Consider the following 20,032-nt stretch of genomic DNA (forward strand, 5'->3'; position numbering starts at 1 on the left):
CTCCTTTCTCTTCATTGAAATTTACTCCTCCTCCTCCTGTTTTCAGCGGTCTCTACACGCCAAGCTAATCGGAAAGCAATAAAATCGGTACCCATAATTCGGTCGCGAACTAGTAGATAGCCGGGCAAATTCACCCCACCTATCATCATCTTTCATTCATGCAAAAATTTAACGTTGTGGAGAAGCCGATGAGATACTCTACCGGTTGACAACATTTCCATCAGTAATACGTAAATGAACAAATTCAACTAAATTTAGAAACGACGACCCTCTGCCTTCTTTATAAAAGGGGCTATCAACTCTCGTTCTTTTCGTATTTCAAAGGGCAGCAAACCACCGCGGACGTCCACAGGCATCGATGGTTGGGTCCACTCCGTATCGAACCGGGTCTGCTTACCTAAAGTGCTGCTGGTGAAAGGTGTAATTAACTGCGGACAGTCCCACAGAAGGTTTCGTAGTGGCCTGCCACAGGAGTTACGCTGAACCTAGATTGAAATCACATATATTTTTCTTACGTAAGAACCAATTGCGATTGACCATTCGCCTTGGTTATCATGATTAGCCGGCGGCCGTTTTGACGAACCCCTGGGGCGTACGAGCTGCCTTGACGGGTCCTGCTGGATCTGTTTGTTCAGCAGCTGTTGAGCGGATTTGTACATTCGCCACGTGCTTTAGGTGCCCGACGTAGATTAGAAAGCACTTGGGCACTAGATAGATATTTGCAACCGTTCCAGGAGATTTCGTCAACAAACAGCCCATCTTGCGGAAGCTCCAGCTTCCTGATGCCGTTCCGACGAAATCGGGACGCTGGCAGTGATGCGCCGAAAGCGGCCTCGGTGTCTTTCGTCGTTTTCCTTCAGTAAGAAGGAAGGAAATAGAAAGAAAAGAGGAAGAGAAGAAGATAAGAGGAAGGAAAGGAAGGGGACCGAGCGGCTGTGGGGACACAACCTGTACGGGAAAAATAAGACCGGGCCCTCGAGCACAAAAGCGGTGGTAAAAGATGGCACGGGAGGCAGGAGGAGCGGCAAGAGGGAACAAACGCCGCCCTCCCCTAGCGCCTACTCATTTTATGACAAGGCGACGAGGAAAGGAGGAAAGAACGATATATACACGTATGTATATAGGCGGCAGGCCCCTGGCTCGCGTTGTGCCTCTCCTGAGCCCAAAATTTGGCATTTCTTGCTCTCCGGGAGCACGAGCGCACCTGGACGGCGGAGGCTCCGCGCGTGCCCCCGAACGGCGCACAAAGCCGCGGCGGAAGCACCGGATGTGGGGCGCCCCGGTCTCCCCTCTTCCTCCTCTTGCAGCCTTTTCCGCCTCTTCCCTCGTATTTTTGGTGCACTTTTACGCCATTCCGGCCGGCGTCACCAAGGTATACATACACCTCGACCCGCCCTTTCCTGCCTCCTTACTCGCATCGTTTTTTTCTTTTTCTCTATCTATTTTAGAATTTCCGATCCCCGCGGAAGCGCTTTCCCTTTCTGCGCGAGCTTCCCCCGACTATTCTGAGACGTTCGACTTTACCTCTCCAACTAGCTCCTGTCGTGGACGTTTTGCTCCGGCGGCGGATATTTCTTTCCATTTTCTGCTGCCTGCTCTCATCTCAGCCCCTCCGTAAAACCGTGCAGTAGTGCGAAAGTTTAAGCTGGCCGTTCAAAAAATGTCCGCACGTAGAACACAATCCCTCACAGGCAAACAAGTCTGTGGACACTCACCGCCATCGTTGGTCACTGCGATTGGTCGGCTCGTGTGGCCCGCCTAATCTCAGCAGACGACGATCAGACTAGTCAAGGTGCCGGTTGGTCGCTAACCAATCTTGTCGTTGTCGTTAATAAAATCGCGCAAACCCAGTTACCCGTACATGAAAGAAGACAGCTAAGAACACACGAGCATGCAAAAAAGAAAGACGAAATAGTTAAAAGGTCACAGGGCAACAGCTCCGAGGACTGGTCCCCTGATTGGCTGCAGCCTACATTCACAGAATGGACAAAAACGAGGAAACAGCACATGTATGGCCGACTAGCAACTAGGCATATGTATACAGATAGACGAAAATTTTTTTTGTATTTCCCATGCTTTAAATAGGTATATCCGTTGCCAGTGAGCAGTGTGTCGCTAGCGTCGCCCATTTCTTGTGCTGTCAGTAAATTTAGTCTGTACGCTACAGTAATTACGAACCGACTACCTCAGACGCAAGCTTTGCTAAAGATGCAGGGTCTGGCTCAGGCAAGCGTTGCACGGAATTTGCGAGACCGAGCGTGTAGAAACGCACGCACGGACGAATGTGTCCCGTGCGTCGCACGGACTAGGCACCCCGCGGTCGCGGCCCCCGTTTTCCTCCTCGCCCATCAGCAGAGCTACTGCTCGCTGTGATCTCGGGGCCGGAACCTATCGGCGCTCCGAGCAACGAGATCGCACTTCCTCTCTCCACGGGGTCCGAGCTGTAGCGCACGCCGCGGAACGACGCACACCGCGGCGATTCACGAGCGTGCGAACCGGGGAACCCCGAGCGTTGATCACCGACGCGTCTGCATCCCGCGGAGACCTCGTTTCGCTCGCTGCCACCCTTTTTCGGGAGCCTTTCGAGTTTACTTGAAACCTCAACGGCGCTGTGTGCTTTCCTGTTCCTGGCAAAAGCCTGGCTCTTCTTCGAGGCTCTCGAGTTTACTCGAAACGTCCTGGCCGCCGCCGCTTCACGCCAACTGCGAGCTCAGCTTGGCGCACGAGAAAGGCCGCCGCTTCCTGACTGACCTCATTAACGGCGAAGGGCAGCGCGCCCGAGACCCCGAGGATCGCGCACCGCGCGGTGCATAGCGGCGTGCAGAGACAGTGCGAAAGTGCGAGCAGCGAAAAGGACAAGCGTGAGCCCTCCCGCTGTCAAGGTAGAGGTATATACAGGCGTGTGTGTGCGTGTGTGTGCGCGTGTGACGACGAACAGCGCTAGAAGCGAAGAAGGGAAAGGACAGCGAATCGTCTCTTCGTCTCGTCTCGTGACGAGCGGCACTGCCACGGCCAGCTTGGGCAAGAACATCGGTAGGCTAACAGGAAGCGACTGTCGCGCCTGTGTTTGCTTGCGAGAAGCCACCGTGGGACACGTCGCGACGGCTTTTCTGCTGCGAAGTCCGCTGTCGTTCTTTCTCATCGTGAGGCCGCCGGATCTCTTGGCGGCAGCTTGCGGCGAGACTCGCTCGCCGAGGCCGGGACTCTGCGAGGCAGCCGTGAGGAAACTCCTGTTCTCCCTGCTGCTCAGCCAACGGTCTTAGCCTTCCGACAGCCAAACTGGAGCGCACTCTCCAAGGTTGGACGAGCGACGCCACACGTTCAGACATGGTTTATGTGAGTACGGAAATTTAGTCGCACTTTCTGAGACCAGACTGCGTCGGTTTATGCAAAAATTGTCTAAAGGCCAACTGCTGCGCCATTTCACATTGGATGAATTGTTTGTAAATGAGCATACATACTATTAGAGCAGTCTTGGCAAAGCTGCAGGGCTGGTAATTTCCAGGTTTTCTTTCTAACAGCCTTTAAAGCGCAGCCAAGCAGACAGCGCGTACCCCTGGTTGTTGGAAGATATGACGTAAATCCCAGCTCGTCCCCTCCGAGATATTTCGGCGCACCGCCCGATCTCGGAGGCCACGCCGACGCGCCGCGCTGGTTCTCAACGTTCAGGGTCACGCGTCGTTTCCGGCGAGCCGTAACGGCGGCGTTTTATTCAGTTTCGGTAACAAACAGGTCTATTCTTGCGAGCTTCTAGAGATTCATCCGCTCAGATTTTGTACGGAGGCTATCTTATATGTACGCTATCTGGAAACTGTAGGCTGTTTATGCGGTCCGAAATTTCGCAGCAGTGAACTTAAGCTAGATGTGTCAGTGCAAACCAGCGTTTAAATTATGACTTGCACCCACTTAGAACGTTCATTTGTCGTATTCCTCCACTTTCCTTTTACGTCATGAATCATTGTCAGACAGTAAGACATAGTCATACTACCACATGCTATATAAAAAAAGAAGAAAACAATAAGAAACTATGGTTAGATCTGTAACAAAGCTTTTAAGCGGATTTATGCGCAGCCTTTAATCGATTAACTTTGGTTATTCTGCAGCGGTGTGTCACACACATCAAAGAAGGCAAATGTGCACACATTGTATATATTTTATTTTAATGCGGTGACGCGATGAAACGCTGCGGTGCAGCTGGTGGCGTTCGCGAGCGAGTTCACCATTGCATGCCTCACTGCCAGCTGTTCGGAGCAGCGGTTTTCTTTGTTTCACATTTTGAGTGCGTTGTCAGCGAGCATAGAAATATAACTGCGTGCACTTAACGCGCTATATGTACAGCCACATGCACCGGAAATTTTGAGAGGGGTAGGCGTGGCTCGTTCTAGCCAGTCGACTTCAACTGATTACCGTATTCAAATTATCATATATCTTAAAGAGCTACCAGCCGTGGTGGCGTAGTGGCGTCGGCGTTGCGCTTCTAAGCCTGAGGAGACAGGATCGAATCCAGGACACGGAGGCCACATTTCGACGGGGCCGAAATGTAAAAACACCAGTGTACCGTACATTGAGTGCACGTTAAAGAACCCCAGGTGGTCAAAATTAATCCGGAGTCCACCACTATACGGCGTGTTTCATAATCATATCGTAGTTTGGGCGTATAAAACCCCTGAATTTTAGTTTTGAAACTATTAAAGAGTTGTGTATTTAATACGAAATCTAATCAATTAGACGTCCAACCCTGTTTGCAAACTGGCTGTTTGCTGACTATGTCGAGTACAAAGAGCCCGAAAAACCGGGCGGATACAAGATAGACGACAGGACGAGAGCTTCTGTCGCCTGTCGTTTCCCGTCGTCAATCTTGTCAGCGCCTTGTTTTCCGCGTTTAGTACATGGCATGAATGGGATCCAACCAGACCAACTTGCTGTGTTACTTGTTTCCCTAGTTGGAGAGCTCAGGAAGCTACGCGGTGCTAGAGTGATTTCAAACCCTGTCCAGTGCACAGTAACGCCTCTGTCAAAAGTTAGCAGCTTACGACATTGCAAAAGAATCCGCGCGTTACTTTTTACAGAAACATCCGTTTCTTTCTCTGACAATTTTTAATTATCACCCGCAGACTTTATGGAGCGTTTCTTTATGACTGTAAAGTTATATACATCATCATCATCATCATCATCATCATCATCATCATCATCATCATCATCATCATCATCAGCCTAGTTACGCCCATTGCAGGGCAAAGGCCTCTCCCATATAGCAATTTTATTCGTTTTTCCTCTCTGTTCATTTCAAAGCTTAATAATAAATTGCGAGGCTTTCTTACATATTTCGTAAGAAAATTATGCGCAATATACACGGAACTAACTGACTGCATACGCAAGCATTTTAGTGAACAAACACGTTGCTTCGTACTGGACCTACTGTAGCGGAGACAGGCCAGTCACGTCAAGCCACTTGACGAGAATATGTGTGGTATTGACACAAAGTCGCGAAATGCATTCGTAATAGAAAAGGTGACGCGATCTTCAACAAACAAACAAACTAACTAACTAACAAACAAACTGTCTAACTAACTAACTAACTAACTAACTAACTAACTAACTAACTAACTAACTAACTAACTAACTAACTAACTAACTAACTAACTAACTAACTAACTAACTAACTAACTAACTGTCTAACTAATTAACTGACTAGCTGTCTAACAAAATAACTGTCTAATAAACGGTCTAATAAACTAACTGGCTAACTGACTAATTATTAATAGGCTAATTAACTAACTGGTTAATTATCCATCTGACTAATTAACTAACTGACTAACTATCTAATTACGAAATAAAAAGACAAATTATACAACAAAAACAGAATAAGCTCACACAGTGAAAAATCAATTACTTTTGTTTGAGTACGCTTTCCGAAAAGCAAGGATACACAGCGCCGAATCCGTTCTTCTCTCCCGATAGGTCAAACGTGACACTGACAGATTTCATATTTGGTACTGATATGCCGTATTTTCGCGATTCTAGGCACCCCCGATTCTAAGCACCCCCCCTCTATTTTCGCGAAAGGATTGGGAAAAAAGTTTGCATGCGAATCTAAGCACCCGCCTATTTGTTAGGAAGCGCGCGTAGCCAAGGCCGCCAAGCGCGCTTGCTCACACTGTCATCGAGCCGGAGCCGTCGGAGTGCCGAGGTGGAACGGCGTCCGCGGCGCGAGTACGCGCACAGCCGGACTGTGCGGATGTATGGCGAAAGCTACAGAAAGCGTCCCCATCAACCATCGCAAAGCGGATTTCAGACGCGTGGAAGCGGGTCCAAGTGGACGTTGTGGTCAAATAATTTAAGAACTGCTCGATCACAAACCACTTCGATGGAACGGAAGACGACCTGCTGTGGGATACCGAGAGCAGCGGTTCAAGCGGTGCGACGAACTCGAGTGGCAGTGATAGTAACTGAGCGTCCGACACAAGCGGTGGGTTGCCTGTGTCCACCGATTTTTCTTTTGAATGTTTGCAAAATGAGATGTTATTATCGCACCCGTCTCGTCGTGATGTCGCAGCGAAAAGAAGGCGGGTGGGGGGGGGGGGTCATTCTAGATTTTTCGAATCTAAGCACCCCCCCTCACTTTGGGCATCGCGATCGTGAAAAAAAAAGGGGTGCTTAGAATCGAGTAAATACGGTACATCTTTACAAAAACGCTCCTCCCAAAAAACCAAATGGCGCTGCAATGCAGGAAAGTGTGAGAGAGTTTCCTTCAAGGCCCTCTTAAGCTTCACATGCAGCTGGCTGCCTGCCGTTCACTGCAGTATCTCCGTCGAAACACGACCAGTGCCACCCGCGTGTCGGAGCTTCGGGGTTAAAAAATTATGGGGTTTACCGCGCCAGAACCAGTTTCTGATTATGAGAGACGCCGCAGTGGAGTACTCCGTTAATTTCGACCACCTGGGGTTCTTTAACGTGCACCTAAATCTAAGTACACGGGTGTTTTCGCATGTCGCCGCCACCGAAATCCGGCCGCCGCGGCCGGGATTCGATCCCGCGACCTCGTGCTCAGCAGCCCAACACCATAGCCACTGAGCAACCACGGCGGGTGGAGCTTCGGGGTTGACAGATACCGCTGGAAGCATCAGGGCTCGAGCGCTGCGGAACACGAAGACGTGACATCCTACGTCGGCAAGATTGCTGCGTTATAAATGCGGTCACCTCCGGTGCGATTACTTTCCTCCTCCTCCTCCTCCGGTGCGATTAGGTCCGTGTCGCCCAGCTGTGTGCCGATTCTGCTGTGAGGTTTGATGTGACTTCTCAGGCAACAGCGACTGAGTTCGGGGACGACGAACACCAATGTTGAAAGGGCTGGCTGCACAATTAGGGCTGAAAGATACTAACGACAGAAAAATATGGAAAGAAATAAATTTTCTGGAAGAAGAACATGGGTTCCTTGAACCATGCTTTCCAGATTCTTGGCCAATCCACGAGCGATACTTTAGGTACACCATCGTAATAATAATAATAATAATAATAATAATAATAATAATAATAATAATAATAATAATAATAATAATAATAATAATAATAATAATAATAATAATAATAATTTATTATTATTATTATTATTATTATTATTATTATTATTATTATTATTATTATTATTATTATTATTATTATTATTATTATTATTATTATTATTATCGATGCTTTCTATTTGAAGGCGTGTCATACATTGCATGAAAAAGGTAACCTGTGCACGATCTCGCTCGTACTCATTTTGCTACGTTTGATGTAACGTGGAAATCACTCGTGGTGATGAAGTCGCAAAGAAAGCGTCCCGCATCGGCGTCAAAATTCTGGTTAATACTCCGAGATTAGCAGATATATTACTGTTATAATAACCATAAAAAAAGGGGGGGGATAGTTGGTGTGTACGCCTGATAAATGTGGTGACTGTACCTTTTCAGTTTCACCGAGCAGCCCTGTTCAATGCGTGTGTTCATTGCCTCCGATATATGACGTTCACGAATCTCATTGTCAGCCTTTCGACTAAGAAGAAAATGCGCTTCCATTGCACCCAAAAATTTTGCCTCTGACGTCGTGGAACTTGTGACGTTTTCGCTGCGGCCCTATTGTTTTTCGAAGCCTTTCATCTCGGCGCCTCTAAACGAATGACCAAATCCGAGCGTTCGTGATCAACTTTCGCCTCCTCAAGTGTAACCCATTATGGCTCTCCTTATGGCCGCAAACAAAAGGTCACCGAGCGCTCTTTTACTGCTTGACTTGGGCCATGGAATTCACGTTCCAGCGAGAATGCTGCTACAGTTCAGCCACGGGCCCACGGCGTTCACAAGTCCGAGACTGAAATTACACTCGGCATGGTGGAAGGGGCGATTTGCCGACGTGTAAAAGAGGAGCATTGCAGCCGTTGAGCGGAAGGAAGCGCAGCTGCTGTAACAAAACGGCGACCGCCCCCGAACGAGTTTCACTCGCTGGCTCGCTTACGTCGTTATCATGTGTACACACTAAGACCAACCGTCGCCGCCGCCGTAAACGCACACACACGCGCGCGCTGCCCCGGCCGCCCACCGGAAGAGCCCTTTTGATCGCCGGAAATGAAGCACCGGAGGAGATGGTGCTTCCGTTCGGACCTGCAGCCTGCTTCTGCCAGCGTTCTTGCTTGCTTTTTTTTTTTACTCTTCGTAGCTTGTTTCCGCTAAACGCCCCGTATGCAACGTAACGGCCACCACGCTTGCCACCTCATCCGTGGACACAGCGGGTGCACCGCTGGTCGACCACAGTGAGGGGTTCCCTCGCCAGGTTACGCTTTCGCTTTCACGTTATAACTGTTCGAAACAGGCGATGCGGTATTGCGCCGTCCGGCAAATGTGTTTGTGCTTGTTTCGCTCTTGTTAGTGAAGCGTGGCCGCAGTGCAGCCGTCGCTGCAACGTCCCTCGGGCGGCGAGTTGTGGTCCGCAGCATCCGTCGCCAACCGCCGCAGCGGCGGACGTAAATGTGGTCGGAACCACCTACCTTTCTGCCTCTCGCCCAGCGAACAAGCACGCACACACACAGAGGAGAAAAAAAAACAACAACAGATAAACAAAGGAAAGGCATGTGTAGTAATATGCACTGCCAGAAGCACGAGATGCTTGCTTTCGGTCCTGTGGTCTGAGTTGCCCGTATTTATCTAAACCTAATTAACGACTGAACGATACCAGGCCGTTTCTCGAACGAGGTGCTAAGAAACGCGAAGTAGAAAGAACAGGAAACAACAATGTTTAATTAATTGTACATTACAGGGCTTAAGAAAGCGCTTATGCTTCGTAAAAATAAACTTTCTATAACTTTATCGGCATTTATCTGGGCTGCAGCACATGTCCTGCAGTTATCGCAGAAACTCCTATTCCTTTGAATTCACTCGTATTGTTAGCACTGTCATCTAGCTCTGCTTTCGATAGAAAATTACAAACTTAAAGTATACATGCATCGCGAAAGAACTAGCTGACGCCATTACTTTCCTTCAGTTCGATCGAGGAGTGGTAGTATAATTATCGTGCCTGTACCGGCGACGCCAACAAGTGTGATGTGTTTAAATGAACGTGAGAGGACACCAGCACTCGTAGAGAAAACGCTCGTACGGCGAAGACGCTGCTTTTGCTATGAATTTGTTTGTAAAAAGTCCTGCACCGCTGTACTTTAATGCTGCTGATTCACCGGCAACTTGTACGAACACTTCGATCGTTTGTATACTAAATAATTCATAGTGCAGACACTGACTATCTTCGTGCACGGACTCCTATACAGATACGACAATGTCCGCGAGTAATGCGCAGATCGTCGGCGCGCCGTTGCAAATGTATACTATGACTGCGGCTCCTTACAAGCGGGCTTCACTGCACTGTACTAGCTACAGTCGACTGACAATATTTTAAGGTCTGAACGAAGCTACTCACAATATTCTACGAACCCATGTTACTTATAGAGCTGGCTGTACCACGCATAAGGCCCCAACACAGGCACGTAAACCACCCTTCGCCAACCTCTCTGAAAGAAGAAAAAAAAAAAAGGTGAATCAACGAATGAACGAAGTGAGACAGAAGACGGGTATTTCACTGCGAACAGAAGTTACGAGTTGGGAAACTGCGGTTATGAGGCCGGAAGACAGGGTTTCTTCACATGATCATGTGAGAGCCTCTAAACTTATCGAGGAGTGGGGTTCGCACAACAGCTGTTGGAACCACTGAATTCTGGAGACCGCCTTTCTTTTCTATTTCTTTCTTTTGCGCTGCACAGTGGGCGAAAACCACGTCACTTTTCCTCGCGGAACAAGCGGACGCACGCCCACCCCTCCTTTTACTTAGCACTTGGCCGACAGGTCAAAACAAGCTGCTTGCTTGCGAAGACGCAAGGTCTGCGGCCAACGGCCACGGCCCGTCGGCTGCTCGAAATATAGGGGCGCCTCTCCGCCGCAGACGCCAGTGTCCAGAGACCTACATTACACGCAGCAAGGTGTGGGCCCCGAATGTGGGTCGCCGGCCGTTCCACTTTCGGCCACGCGGCATCGTCAAACCGGCCAAGGAGGAAGGAGGAAGAAAAACAGAGCCAACACCCCATAGAAGCGGCCGAGAGAATTAGACGCGGGGCGGTGGGAAGAAACGAGTGAGAGAGTTTGGGCGAGGTGGGATGCACCACGAGGAGCAGTCCACCGTTTAGCGAGAGAATAGACGGCGATACCGAAGTTCTCGCGAGAGAGGACCACCTCGCCAAGAAAAGGGCCGGCGCGTGCAGAGGACTGGGCAAGGGGCGAGAGTCGACAACAAAAGGTGGCGGAAAGAGCGGAGGGAGTGTTTCGCGAAGACGGAAGTGGAGCAAGCAGCAGTGCACATCAAGATGACGCGCGCGCGCGCGCGCTCTCTGCGAGGGCGCAGGATGCGGCTCGCGCGGCAAAGCACCCCCCTCGTCCGGTGGCGCGCGCTCGTCTCCCGCGACAGCTGTTTCTCGCTGTGGCGGCGGCGGCTGCAACCACGTGACGTGGACAGGTGGCCCGGACGCGGGCTGCCGCCGCTGCCAGGAGCGAAAACGACGCGCCAGCTGCCCCGGGCGGAAACCAACCGCGGGTAGACGGCCGCCGGGGGGACGCCGCACACCTTTGCCAAGAGGGGGGAGCAGGGATGAAAGAGAGGAGCTCCTAGTGCAAAGAAGAAAGGAAACGAGGACGGCAGAGGAAATAGCGCAGACCGAGAGAAAGGAAACGAGGGGAGGGAGGAGGAAAAACGGGAAAGGGGACTGTGAAGCATGGTTGCGGCCCAAACGAGAGCATCGGAGGCAGTAGTGGCCCCAGACCCGTGGTTGGATGCGGAGCGACTCGTTGCCGAGCTGCGTCGCGGTTTTGGTGGCGGAGGTATAGCTATCAGAGTGCTGCGGATGTGATACGTGCGCATCGGGGTCCAGAGCAGACTCTGTGTAACTGACTTCCTGAAACGGCGTGCGGACTCGGAAGCCCTGGAACTAAACTGACGTATTGTTGCACTGAAGACATCAGCTTCATTAGCCAGCTCCAGACCACCCAGAACGCCGGTACCGACTGGACTTCGAAACAGCTACCTGGAAGCAGCACCAGTCGATTACCCCGGAATGTACGACGTCCAAGTTCACAAGCCGTGCGCAGTGCTGGTAAGTACGCTCCCAGCTGTAGTCCCCAACGCTGTCATCAGCCAACGTTGTCAAGATAGAATGTCAGCTACCCTAGGAGTGATGTACGCGATCCTGCGAACAGCTCCTATACAGGACTGCTGCTCCGCAAAAGCGCGGGAAAAGCGCACCGATAATTACGGGGCGCCCCTATCTGCTTCCGTATAAACATGCCAATGCCACCGGAAGTCGTTCATCATGCGCCGCGCGATAACCGCTGCAGTTGACAAGGCGCACAGGCGCTCTCGGCTTTAACAGCATTCAGACCTCGTCAACGATGTTTCTACGACTCCAACTCAGCTTTGCCTTTTAAATTGCCATCTGCGTGCCCCTTTTAGAGCTTCGACGACAGATGAAGTGTTGACAGAAAAGACATCGCGCTGCACGGTTCTGTTAGCTCGTTACCTCTGAAACAGATCCCTTAAGCAGTCCCTCGGCGTCTTGGTAGCGTCCACTGCGCACTGGTAAGCCAAAAACGTGAGTTGCCCGATGAGCGGCAACTATTACACTATTCGTTCATTCATTTAGGCTGGCAGCGCTATCGGGAGCCATGCAGTGCTTATGGGCCAGCGGTGTCGCCAAGAGACTAAACATACTCGCTGTCTATATATACGTTTGCTGCCCTCAGTGGAAAGTTGCATCATGCTGGTCACACTTAGAGTTAACAGTTGCACACTTCAAACCAAGCTCCTAATAATGTACACAGGGATATCCACCGATCTCGCGACACCCGATGTCTGTGAACTTGTCTCTCCGATAGAACAGTAAATAGATCGTAGAAGTCCCTGTGCGCCGGCCCCGTTGCCGCGTGGTTGAAGTGGCGCTTACCTGATGCTGTTCGTTGTTTTTCGTTATTGCGCCGTGTTCGTGCAATAGCCACATGGCGGTAGAAGCGATCATGGGACTCTGTCCACGGAATACTTGTACGAAGAACAGGGCGATGTTGCGCCTGCTGATGGGTTTCTGCGACAGCGTATATATGATAGACTGCGTATAGTGAATTCTGATGTACGCTCGCGTATGCAAAACTATACGGTGGCTGTGTAAGACGACTTGGCGGGCAGGACCGACTTCACAATCGCGTGGTATTGTAATTAGCAAAATTTTATTATTAGTATTTATATTCGTAAAACAACCCTACCTGCAGCAGGTTGTTGCCAACATCACACACGCATATTTCTAACGCAGTGGGAATATGAACGCGTTATGACTAAAGCTGCACGGGTAGGTGGAAACTAAAAGAACCGAACAACTTTGAGAAACGCCTTTCGCGGCGGGCAATTACGTGCTTGCAGAATTAGTGATGCTGTCGAAGGCACTACAAGTATGCAATGCGACAAAATCGACGCCTTGACCGATACGCCACTTTTGGAATTATGGACGGATGGTATCGAAACGAATTATCTTCCTTTTGTCGGGGCGCAGGAATCGTACCAGACGATGAGTCCGAGCTCGTGGTTCGGTCCGGCAGCGGGCTCCCCTGAGCAGCAGGCTTCCCCGGCCTCCACGTGTCGGGGTCTATACGCTCTAACGGTCCGCTGGCAACCCCCCGTGCCCAGAGGGGAAGCGCCCCGTCATCGAAAAGACAGCGCAGCACTTCCAAAAGGTGAGCAGCGCGATACATGTTTGCGTCACGACTATCACCAGTTGGAACGATATATGGTGTCCACCTGCATTCCACACAGGCAAATGAGCGTAAAATGGATGACGACAATAGTACCAGACGACACTGACAAGCGGCGCTGAGCCAGCGAAACCTTATTGCTAGTAAAACTGTTATTAAGAGGAAATTTCAGCTAATCCTCAAGCTGGATACATAATTAGCGAAGGCAGCCGGCCAATGGCAAATAGCACTTACGAACGAAAAGCTTTGCGAATTCAGCCCATGGTGTATATTAAAAATTGAAATTAAATTATGGAGTTTTACGTGCCGAAACCACGATCTGATTATGAGGCACGCCGTAGTGGAGGCTAGGAAATTAGGACCACCTGGAGTTCTTTAAGGTGAACCTAAATCTATCCCCTTGATGTAAGTGTTCAAGAACATAAATTAAGGAACATGTGCACTTTAACCGAACATGTCAAGGGTGGGGAAGATGACCAGCAAACTGGGTACCAACTGAAAGTAAACTTCGGAGGTGGGTACTACAGCCAAGCGGTGCTATAATGGTTAGGAAATTCGCTGAGTTAAAGAAGGTCATAATTGGTTCGATACGGGGTCGCTGAGTCATTTTCATCGAAGCTTGTGGCGTGTACCGCAGCGAGCTGATAAAAACGCCGCCCGGTTTTACACGTAACGTTGCTGTGGGAAAGCAGATCTCTTGATGAACGCCTCTACAGAAACGTTATCGGCTACGCAAAGTGGCCACCAGTAAATCACGTGACATGTTGCCACGTCGTTTTAACCACATAGGTTAGTATACCCCACCAACCCGATCGCGTGCATCACGCGTTGCAGCATTCGTTGTCCAGCGTGACGTACACCTAGTGCGAAGAAATTAACGAAGATGCGCCTTGCAATCTCGGCAAGCTGTTGGGAGAGGTGCCGACCTTCGTGGACTGTGAAACCACACATCAGCTGCTTAATTTAACTGCGTATTAACATGAATCGCTGCCTTTCGTGGCCACCGGTTGCATTTCGAGTTTCGCGTTCCCTATTCTTAGAAACGCTACTGGCACTGCAGCTACACAGAAGTTCTCCGCGGTGTTTGAGAAGATACGTATGAGTCATGGTGCGTAATTATACAGAGTTAGAGGCCTGTGCGTCATGCTTATACTTGCGAGCAGCTAGTGCTATCTTGCACCCCCGTAACCTCAGGAATTTGCTTTGTGTGGACATTTAAAACGTTAGGAACTTCGCTGCGAATAACTTGAAATTAAGTACACAGATGATAACATTCCGCGCGAACATCACGCATTCCATCCATTTTTCGTACGCTACAAATCGTAGCAGTGCAGCGTCAATTTCTCGTGATAGAACGACATATGATCGCATGTGCTTTGGAACTAAGGCTAACACAATGAACGTGTTCCTACCCGTTACATGTCACGACTCGCACTTACAATTAACGCGGACGTCTGCTTGTATAACTTGTGCAGACCATGTAGGCGAATATTCAAAACGGGAAGCACAGCTAAAAAACAGAGCGAAAAATGAGACACGAATGAGCAGGCAGAACAAGAAGATGTCCTGTCACCATTGTCCTGTCCGCTCTTGTCCCATTTCTAGCGCGCTTTTCCGTCAGGAAGCGGTGCCAACGAGCTAAATTCAGACGCTTTGCAAAATTTCCAAGATTTCCACAGTCCGTGGGGGCCTCTGCCTGCGTTAAAAAGAAGCTTAACCTTTTTCGCATTCGCGCGCTTTCGCTTCCGCCAGCCTATAGCTTCAAAGAAAGGCGGCAGATGGCAATGCATGTATTGAAAGAGCTTTACAACAAACCAGATTGGCGCGAGCCTCGAATCATGCGACTTACGGGATGTAGTTCAAGTGTCCTTTTAAGACAAGGGCATTGCTTTGTTTACAGGACGTGAAATGCTCGATAAACCCAAGTGCTTCCCAAAGACACAAAGATTAAAGGCTTGCGCTTCGAGGGTAATTTTGCATGCGCAACATCGCATCCCCTGAAACCAAACTAGTAGCTTTTGTAGTGAACACAACAGAGAAAATTTTACAGCTCTTGTATGCCTTGACATTCTGTGGCAACAAAATTTTAGTAGTAAAATGTACAATTTAGGAGTACGGTTAGTCCGGTGTCCCTTACAGGTTGACAATCGGCCTAATGACAGCAACACAGTTTTGGTCATTATCTACAATGTTTCTTCACCATTCATTGCTGCCCCCCCCCCCCCCACTCCCACGAAAAGAAAGAAAAAAGAAAGCCAAGGGCTCTATAGCAGATTCCTTTCGTTTTTAAAATTGAGGTGCAGCAGTTAGTAACAGACTCTTTAGTCGCATTTTAGGTCCGCACTCCTGTTGCCGGGACAGACGTTGTGCGACTTTTTCTCACAGTTTCTTACGACTCCGTTTTGTCGTAGAGACAGCTCTTCCTATTGCAAGCATAACGTTTTGCTTTACGACAAGGTCAGTTCTGGCGTGGCGATAGAAATAAAAAATGCCGCGGCAAGATTACAGGCTCACAAGACAAGTACTATTTGCCGTATTGTGCACGACTTTGTCATTTTCTTTCTTTCAATAGAACAAAAAAATAAATGTTCTTAATGGCGCACCCAATTCTTATTAATGTTTTCCTAATCCCTTTTCCCCGCAGATCCGCGCCAGTGGAGTCGGGAGGACGTAGCCGTCTGGCTCGTGCACGTCATGGACCAGCACCGTCTGCCCGCCGTCTCCACCGACCGCTTCCTGATGAACGGCAAAGCACTTTGCCTCATGACCATGGAGATGTTCGTGCAGCGCGTACCCCTCGGTGGAAAACTGCTCTACAAGGACTTTCAGCTCAGGCTCAGCAACGTGCTCTACAACTGACGCCGTGGCACTTGGCACTGTGAAATCTGACCGCGCGCAACTTCTGCAGTCACGGACCACGGGCCACTCGTATATAAGCACAATACAATGCCATCTGCTCGCAGCATCTGCGATGACTCCGGCTTAACTCATCTGAAGCAAGTGTCCAGGAGAAACGAAGGCAACAAACAGCTATCCATGATGTCGTCAGTAACCGAACATCAGGGTGCAAGAGGACGATACTGACAGAGGGCTCACCATGACGTCATGGACAAGTGACAGCTCCCCAAGACTCATCGTCGAACGCATTCGGCGTGTGACCTGCGTTTAAACTTCAGTTTTCAACCCATCCATTTCCAGAGTTGCATGTGTTCACGTCGAGGTCCTTTGCGGTCCTCCTCCTAGTCAAGCTACTGTGGACAATCATCTAGTGGACTTTATCCGACCATGAATTGTTATAGTGACACGACAAGAGTGACAGAGGCCGGTGTTTGAGCCACGTGTAAATAGGAGACTTTCATATGTATACTAATAGTTAGCCAGCTATCATTAGCATTGTTGGTCGTAGTTATATATCACCTTCGGGGTGCTCGTCGTCGTCTTGAATGTTTTGATATACCGTCCTGGTGAAGACGTTCCAAAACAATCTGCTCAACAGAGAAACCACGACATGTGTGATACTGGGTGATCAGCGCATGTTTGTATAGTGCTTCTGCTGAGACCCCTGTACTTTCTGTGTAAATACAGATGGTGAGGTTCAAGCGAAAGCTGTGAGAAAGAGTTCCTTGAATCATCGTTGATATATGCGTTGGTACTTTTGTAAAAGTGACAACTCACAGTACACAGATACACACATGTGTTTAAAAAGAAGCACCTGCAGCCGCATCTTCTCACCTCCTTCACAATACCTCATAACCGCATTAAACGTCTTCAACAGCTCCAAATGCCTCTTGTGTCCTTACTGAAAAACTAAACGCCGGCCGAAGGTAGCCGAAGAAGACAATGATTTGTCGGATTACCCGATAACAGGGTGATCGTTCCTGAAGTTATGCTACTATGCCTATAGCTGCTGAGATTGTTGAAAGTAACGACACGCCATGACTGAATTGGCCTACTTTAAGGCAAAATTCAGGCGACGCGCATACCATGCAGGTGTGGAAAAGAACGATGGTAGCGCCATCCTGCATTGCTGAACCGCTTGGTTCAAACACGATGCAACCACCGTGTCACCATCCCGTGAACTTGCATGTAGGCACAAAAACTTATTCCAAATTGTCCTTTCGACATTGTTCCTTTACGCTAAATTACGCTAAAAAGCCCCATAAGCACCCCACTCCCGACATTTTTTCATGCTGTCATGCACCGCCGACCAAAACAACCCCGGCGCTGGAAATCGTTCTGGATTTTGTCTAGAATGTCTATTTCATGCTAGAAAAGACATTTCAGCGTGAACATTGTGAACTCGGGCCGAATTTTGCGGCAAGTCACATGACGCAAGTGAGTGAGTGAGTGAGTGAGTGAGTGAGTGAGTGAGTGAGTGAGTGAGTGAGTGAGTGAGTGAGTGAGTGAGTGAGTGAGTGAATAAACTTTATTGTAGGTCCGGCGAGGACGCGAACTCGTCGCGCACCCGGCTAGTCCCACGTCGGGACCGGCAGATCTAGCCCACCGGCCCGGTCGCGGGCACGCCGGACGGCCAGGATTTGCTTTTCCAGAGCGGGGCTACGCAAAAGCGAGTCCCACTCCACCTTGATGAACTTGGGGTATGTCGACCCGCACTCCCAGAGCATGTGAGGTAGAGTGGACGTCTGGCCGCAGGACGGGCAGGCGTCGTCGCGATACACGTCGGGGTAAGCCTCGTGGAGAGCGGACAGACACGGATATGTGCTGGTCTGTAGGAGCCTAAGCGAAACGGCTTGCGCCCTATTCAGCTTGGGGTGAGGGGGTGGAAAGACCCTTCTGGACATGTAGAGGAGGAGGAGGAATAAACTTTTATTTTGGAAACAGTATTCCGGGGTAAGCCCTGGTTCAACTCTCGGTGGGAGGTCTCCTCATTTCAGGAACCCTCTGGCCTTCGCTGCTTCCTTGGCCCTGGCAACGAGACGTCGTTGTTGTTCCAGGTCCTCGGAGACTAGCTTGGCCTCCCACGTTTCCATGAGGTCTTCGCTTTGTCTGGCGTTGCAACAGTCTCTCGGTGAACGCAATGCGTCTTTGTCTAGATGCCATGGACATTCGATGATCAGGCGCGCTAAGGTGTCCGGTACACCGCACATTGGGCAGTGGTCTCCTTGTAGCGTTGGGTACAGTCTATGCATGATGATTCCGGGGATATAAGTATTACTTTGCAGTCTTCTAAGTGTAGTGCTTTCTTCTTTGTTGAGCTTTGGGTGACGTGGTGGGTACACCGTGAGTTCCAGCCTGTGATGTTGAAGGATCCCTGAGTACGTGATGGGTACAGTCTCTGCCTCCGCTGGCGCAGACCGGGCGTCTCGTGAGTAGGAAGGGTTGGCCCGACAGGTGTGGCCTCGGGCCACGGCGTGTGCCGCTTCGTTCCCCTCCAGCCCCTCGTGCCCAGGAACCCATGTCACGCAGGTGTAGGGGATCGGAGTACTGCGGTGCTTCAATAGCTTCAGGGCTTGTGTTGAAACCATGTAGAAATATTTAATAATCTCGTTGTGAGTAGCGGGAGCGTCCCTGTGACCGTAGAAAGGAGGGGAGTCAGTGCTCCTTATAGAGGAAGCGCGGTCGGTGAGGTCACGCGCAGCCTCGTGGGCAGACTCATTGAGGTTCGGGGGAGCACCCTCGACCGATCCTACGTGAGCGGGAAACCAGTGAATTGAATAGTTTGTGAGAGCATGTGGACTCGAGCCGCTAAGAAGACGAACAGCTTCCTTGGCGACGCAACCCTTTTGAAAAGCCCTAACTGCCGTTTTGGAAACACTATAGATTTCGGACCCACGATCGTCTAGCAGGGCGAGGGCGATGGCGACTTGCTCGGCGACTCCGGGGTCTGGAGTGCGAATCGAGGCTCTATAGGAAATTTTTCCGCTCGAGTCGACCACAACGACGGCAAAGGTCTTCCCGTCACTGTACTCCGCAGCGTCGACGAAGCTTGCGCTAATGTCGTGTCGCTTGATCTGTTTGAGGATGGCTGCTGCTCTGGCCTTGCGTCTGCCCTCGTTGTGGACAGCCCCATTCGAGAAAAAAAGGTTCTAGGGCATTTTGATGGCGAGCGGGCTCGTCGCGGCATCTCGCGGAGGCCGCGGATTCTACGGAGGGCATGGATTTCAATTACGGAACTTCATGGGTATAAAGTTCTCATAATTTCAATGAGTCGGGTGCATTGACATTTTCAAAGTCGGGCGTTAGATTTTCATTTCGGGAAATTTGTGGGTTTACTGTCGTTATAAACATTTGACGCCAAAAGTGCATTGACTTTTCCAAAGTCGTACATCGGAACATGCAACGAGACAAGCCAAATCAACACACTATCCGACATGTTGACAAAGCACGCAGCGAGGTCCGATGAGACGAAGCGTTGTGGTGTTTATTTGTGCCGTCATGACACATAAAAAAATATCAACTTTTTTTTTTCACCTATGCCAAAGCATCCATGTTAAGACACCCATGTAGAAATATTTAATAATCTCGTTGTGAGTAGCGGGAGACGTGGGTAACCACGTTCTTATTTATTTTTCTACTTCGACTTTTATTCGCGACGACACATTGAGCCTCATCAATTTTTTTGTCCTCGCTACCCTACCCGCGGGCTGCCAGAAGCAGCCAGAGCGCATGCGTTTTTCTCGTGTTGCCCCGAACACCGCGCGGCGCACTCGGTGCGCGTGCGTTTTTCTCTGGCCGAGTGCATTTTGGCCCGGCAGAGTTTTGGACGC

General features: G+C 49.9%; 2 protein-coding genes across 7 annotated transcripts in view; one reads left to right on the forward strand and one right to left on the reverse strand.

The window, feature by feature from the left end:
* The window catches only part of LOC135898385 (serine/threonine-protein kinase SIK1-like), a 466,770-nt gene that overhangs the window by 233,623 nt on the left and 213,115 nt on the right, over positions 1-20,032 (reverse strand). The window lies entirely within an intron of this gene.
* On the forward strand, positions 2,663-16,909 carry edl (ETS-domain lacking). Of its 2 annotated transcripts, none has more exons than XM_065427212.1 (3): positions 2,663-3,336; positions 13,106-13,286; positions 15,949-16,909. In XM_065427212.1, the coding sequence occupies exons 1-3, from the start codon at positions 3,328-3,330 to the stop codon at positions 16,161-16,163; spliced, it is 405 nt and encodes a 134-aa protein (XP_065283284.1). In that variant the 5' UTR covers positions 2,663-3,327; the 3' UTR covers positions 16,164-16,909. The 2 variants fall into 2 exon arrangements, with proteins under 2 accessions (XP_065283284.1, XP_065283283.1); XM_065427211.1 differs by lacking the exon at positions 2,663-3,336 and adding an exon at positions 11,076-11,662.

Source organism: Dermacentor albipictus, chromosome 4 (assembly GCF_038994185.2).
Source record: "Dermacentor albipictus isolate Rhodes 1998 colony chromosome 4, USDA_Dalb.pri_finalv2, whole genome shotgun sequence".
NCBI classification, from domain to species: domain Eukaryota; kingdom Metazoa; phylum Arthropoda; class Arachnida; order Ixodida; family Ixodidae; genus Dermacentor; species Dermacentor albipictus.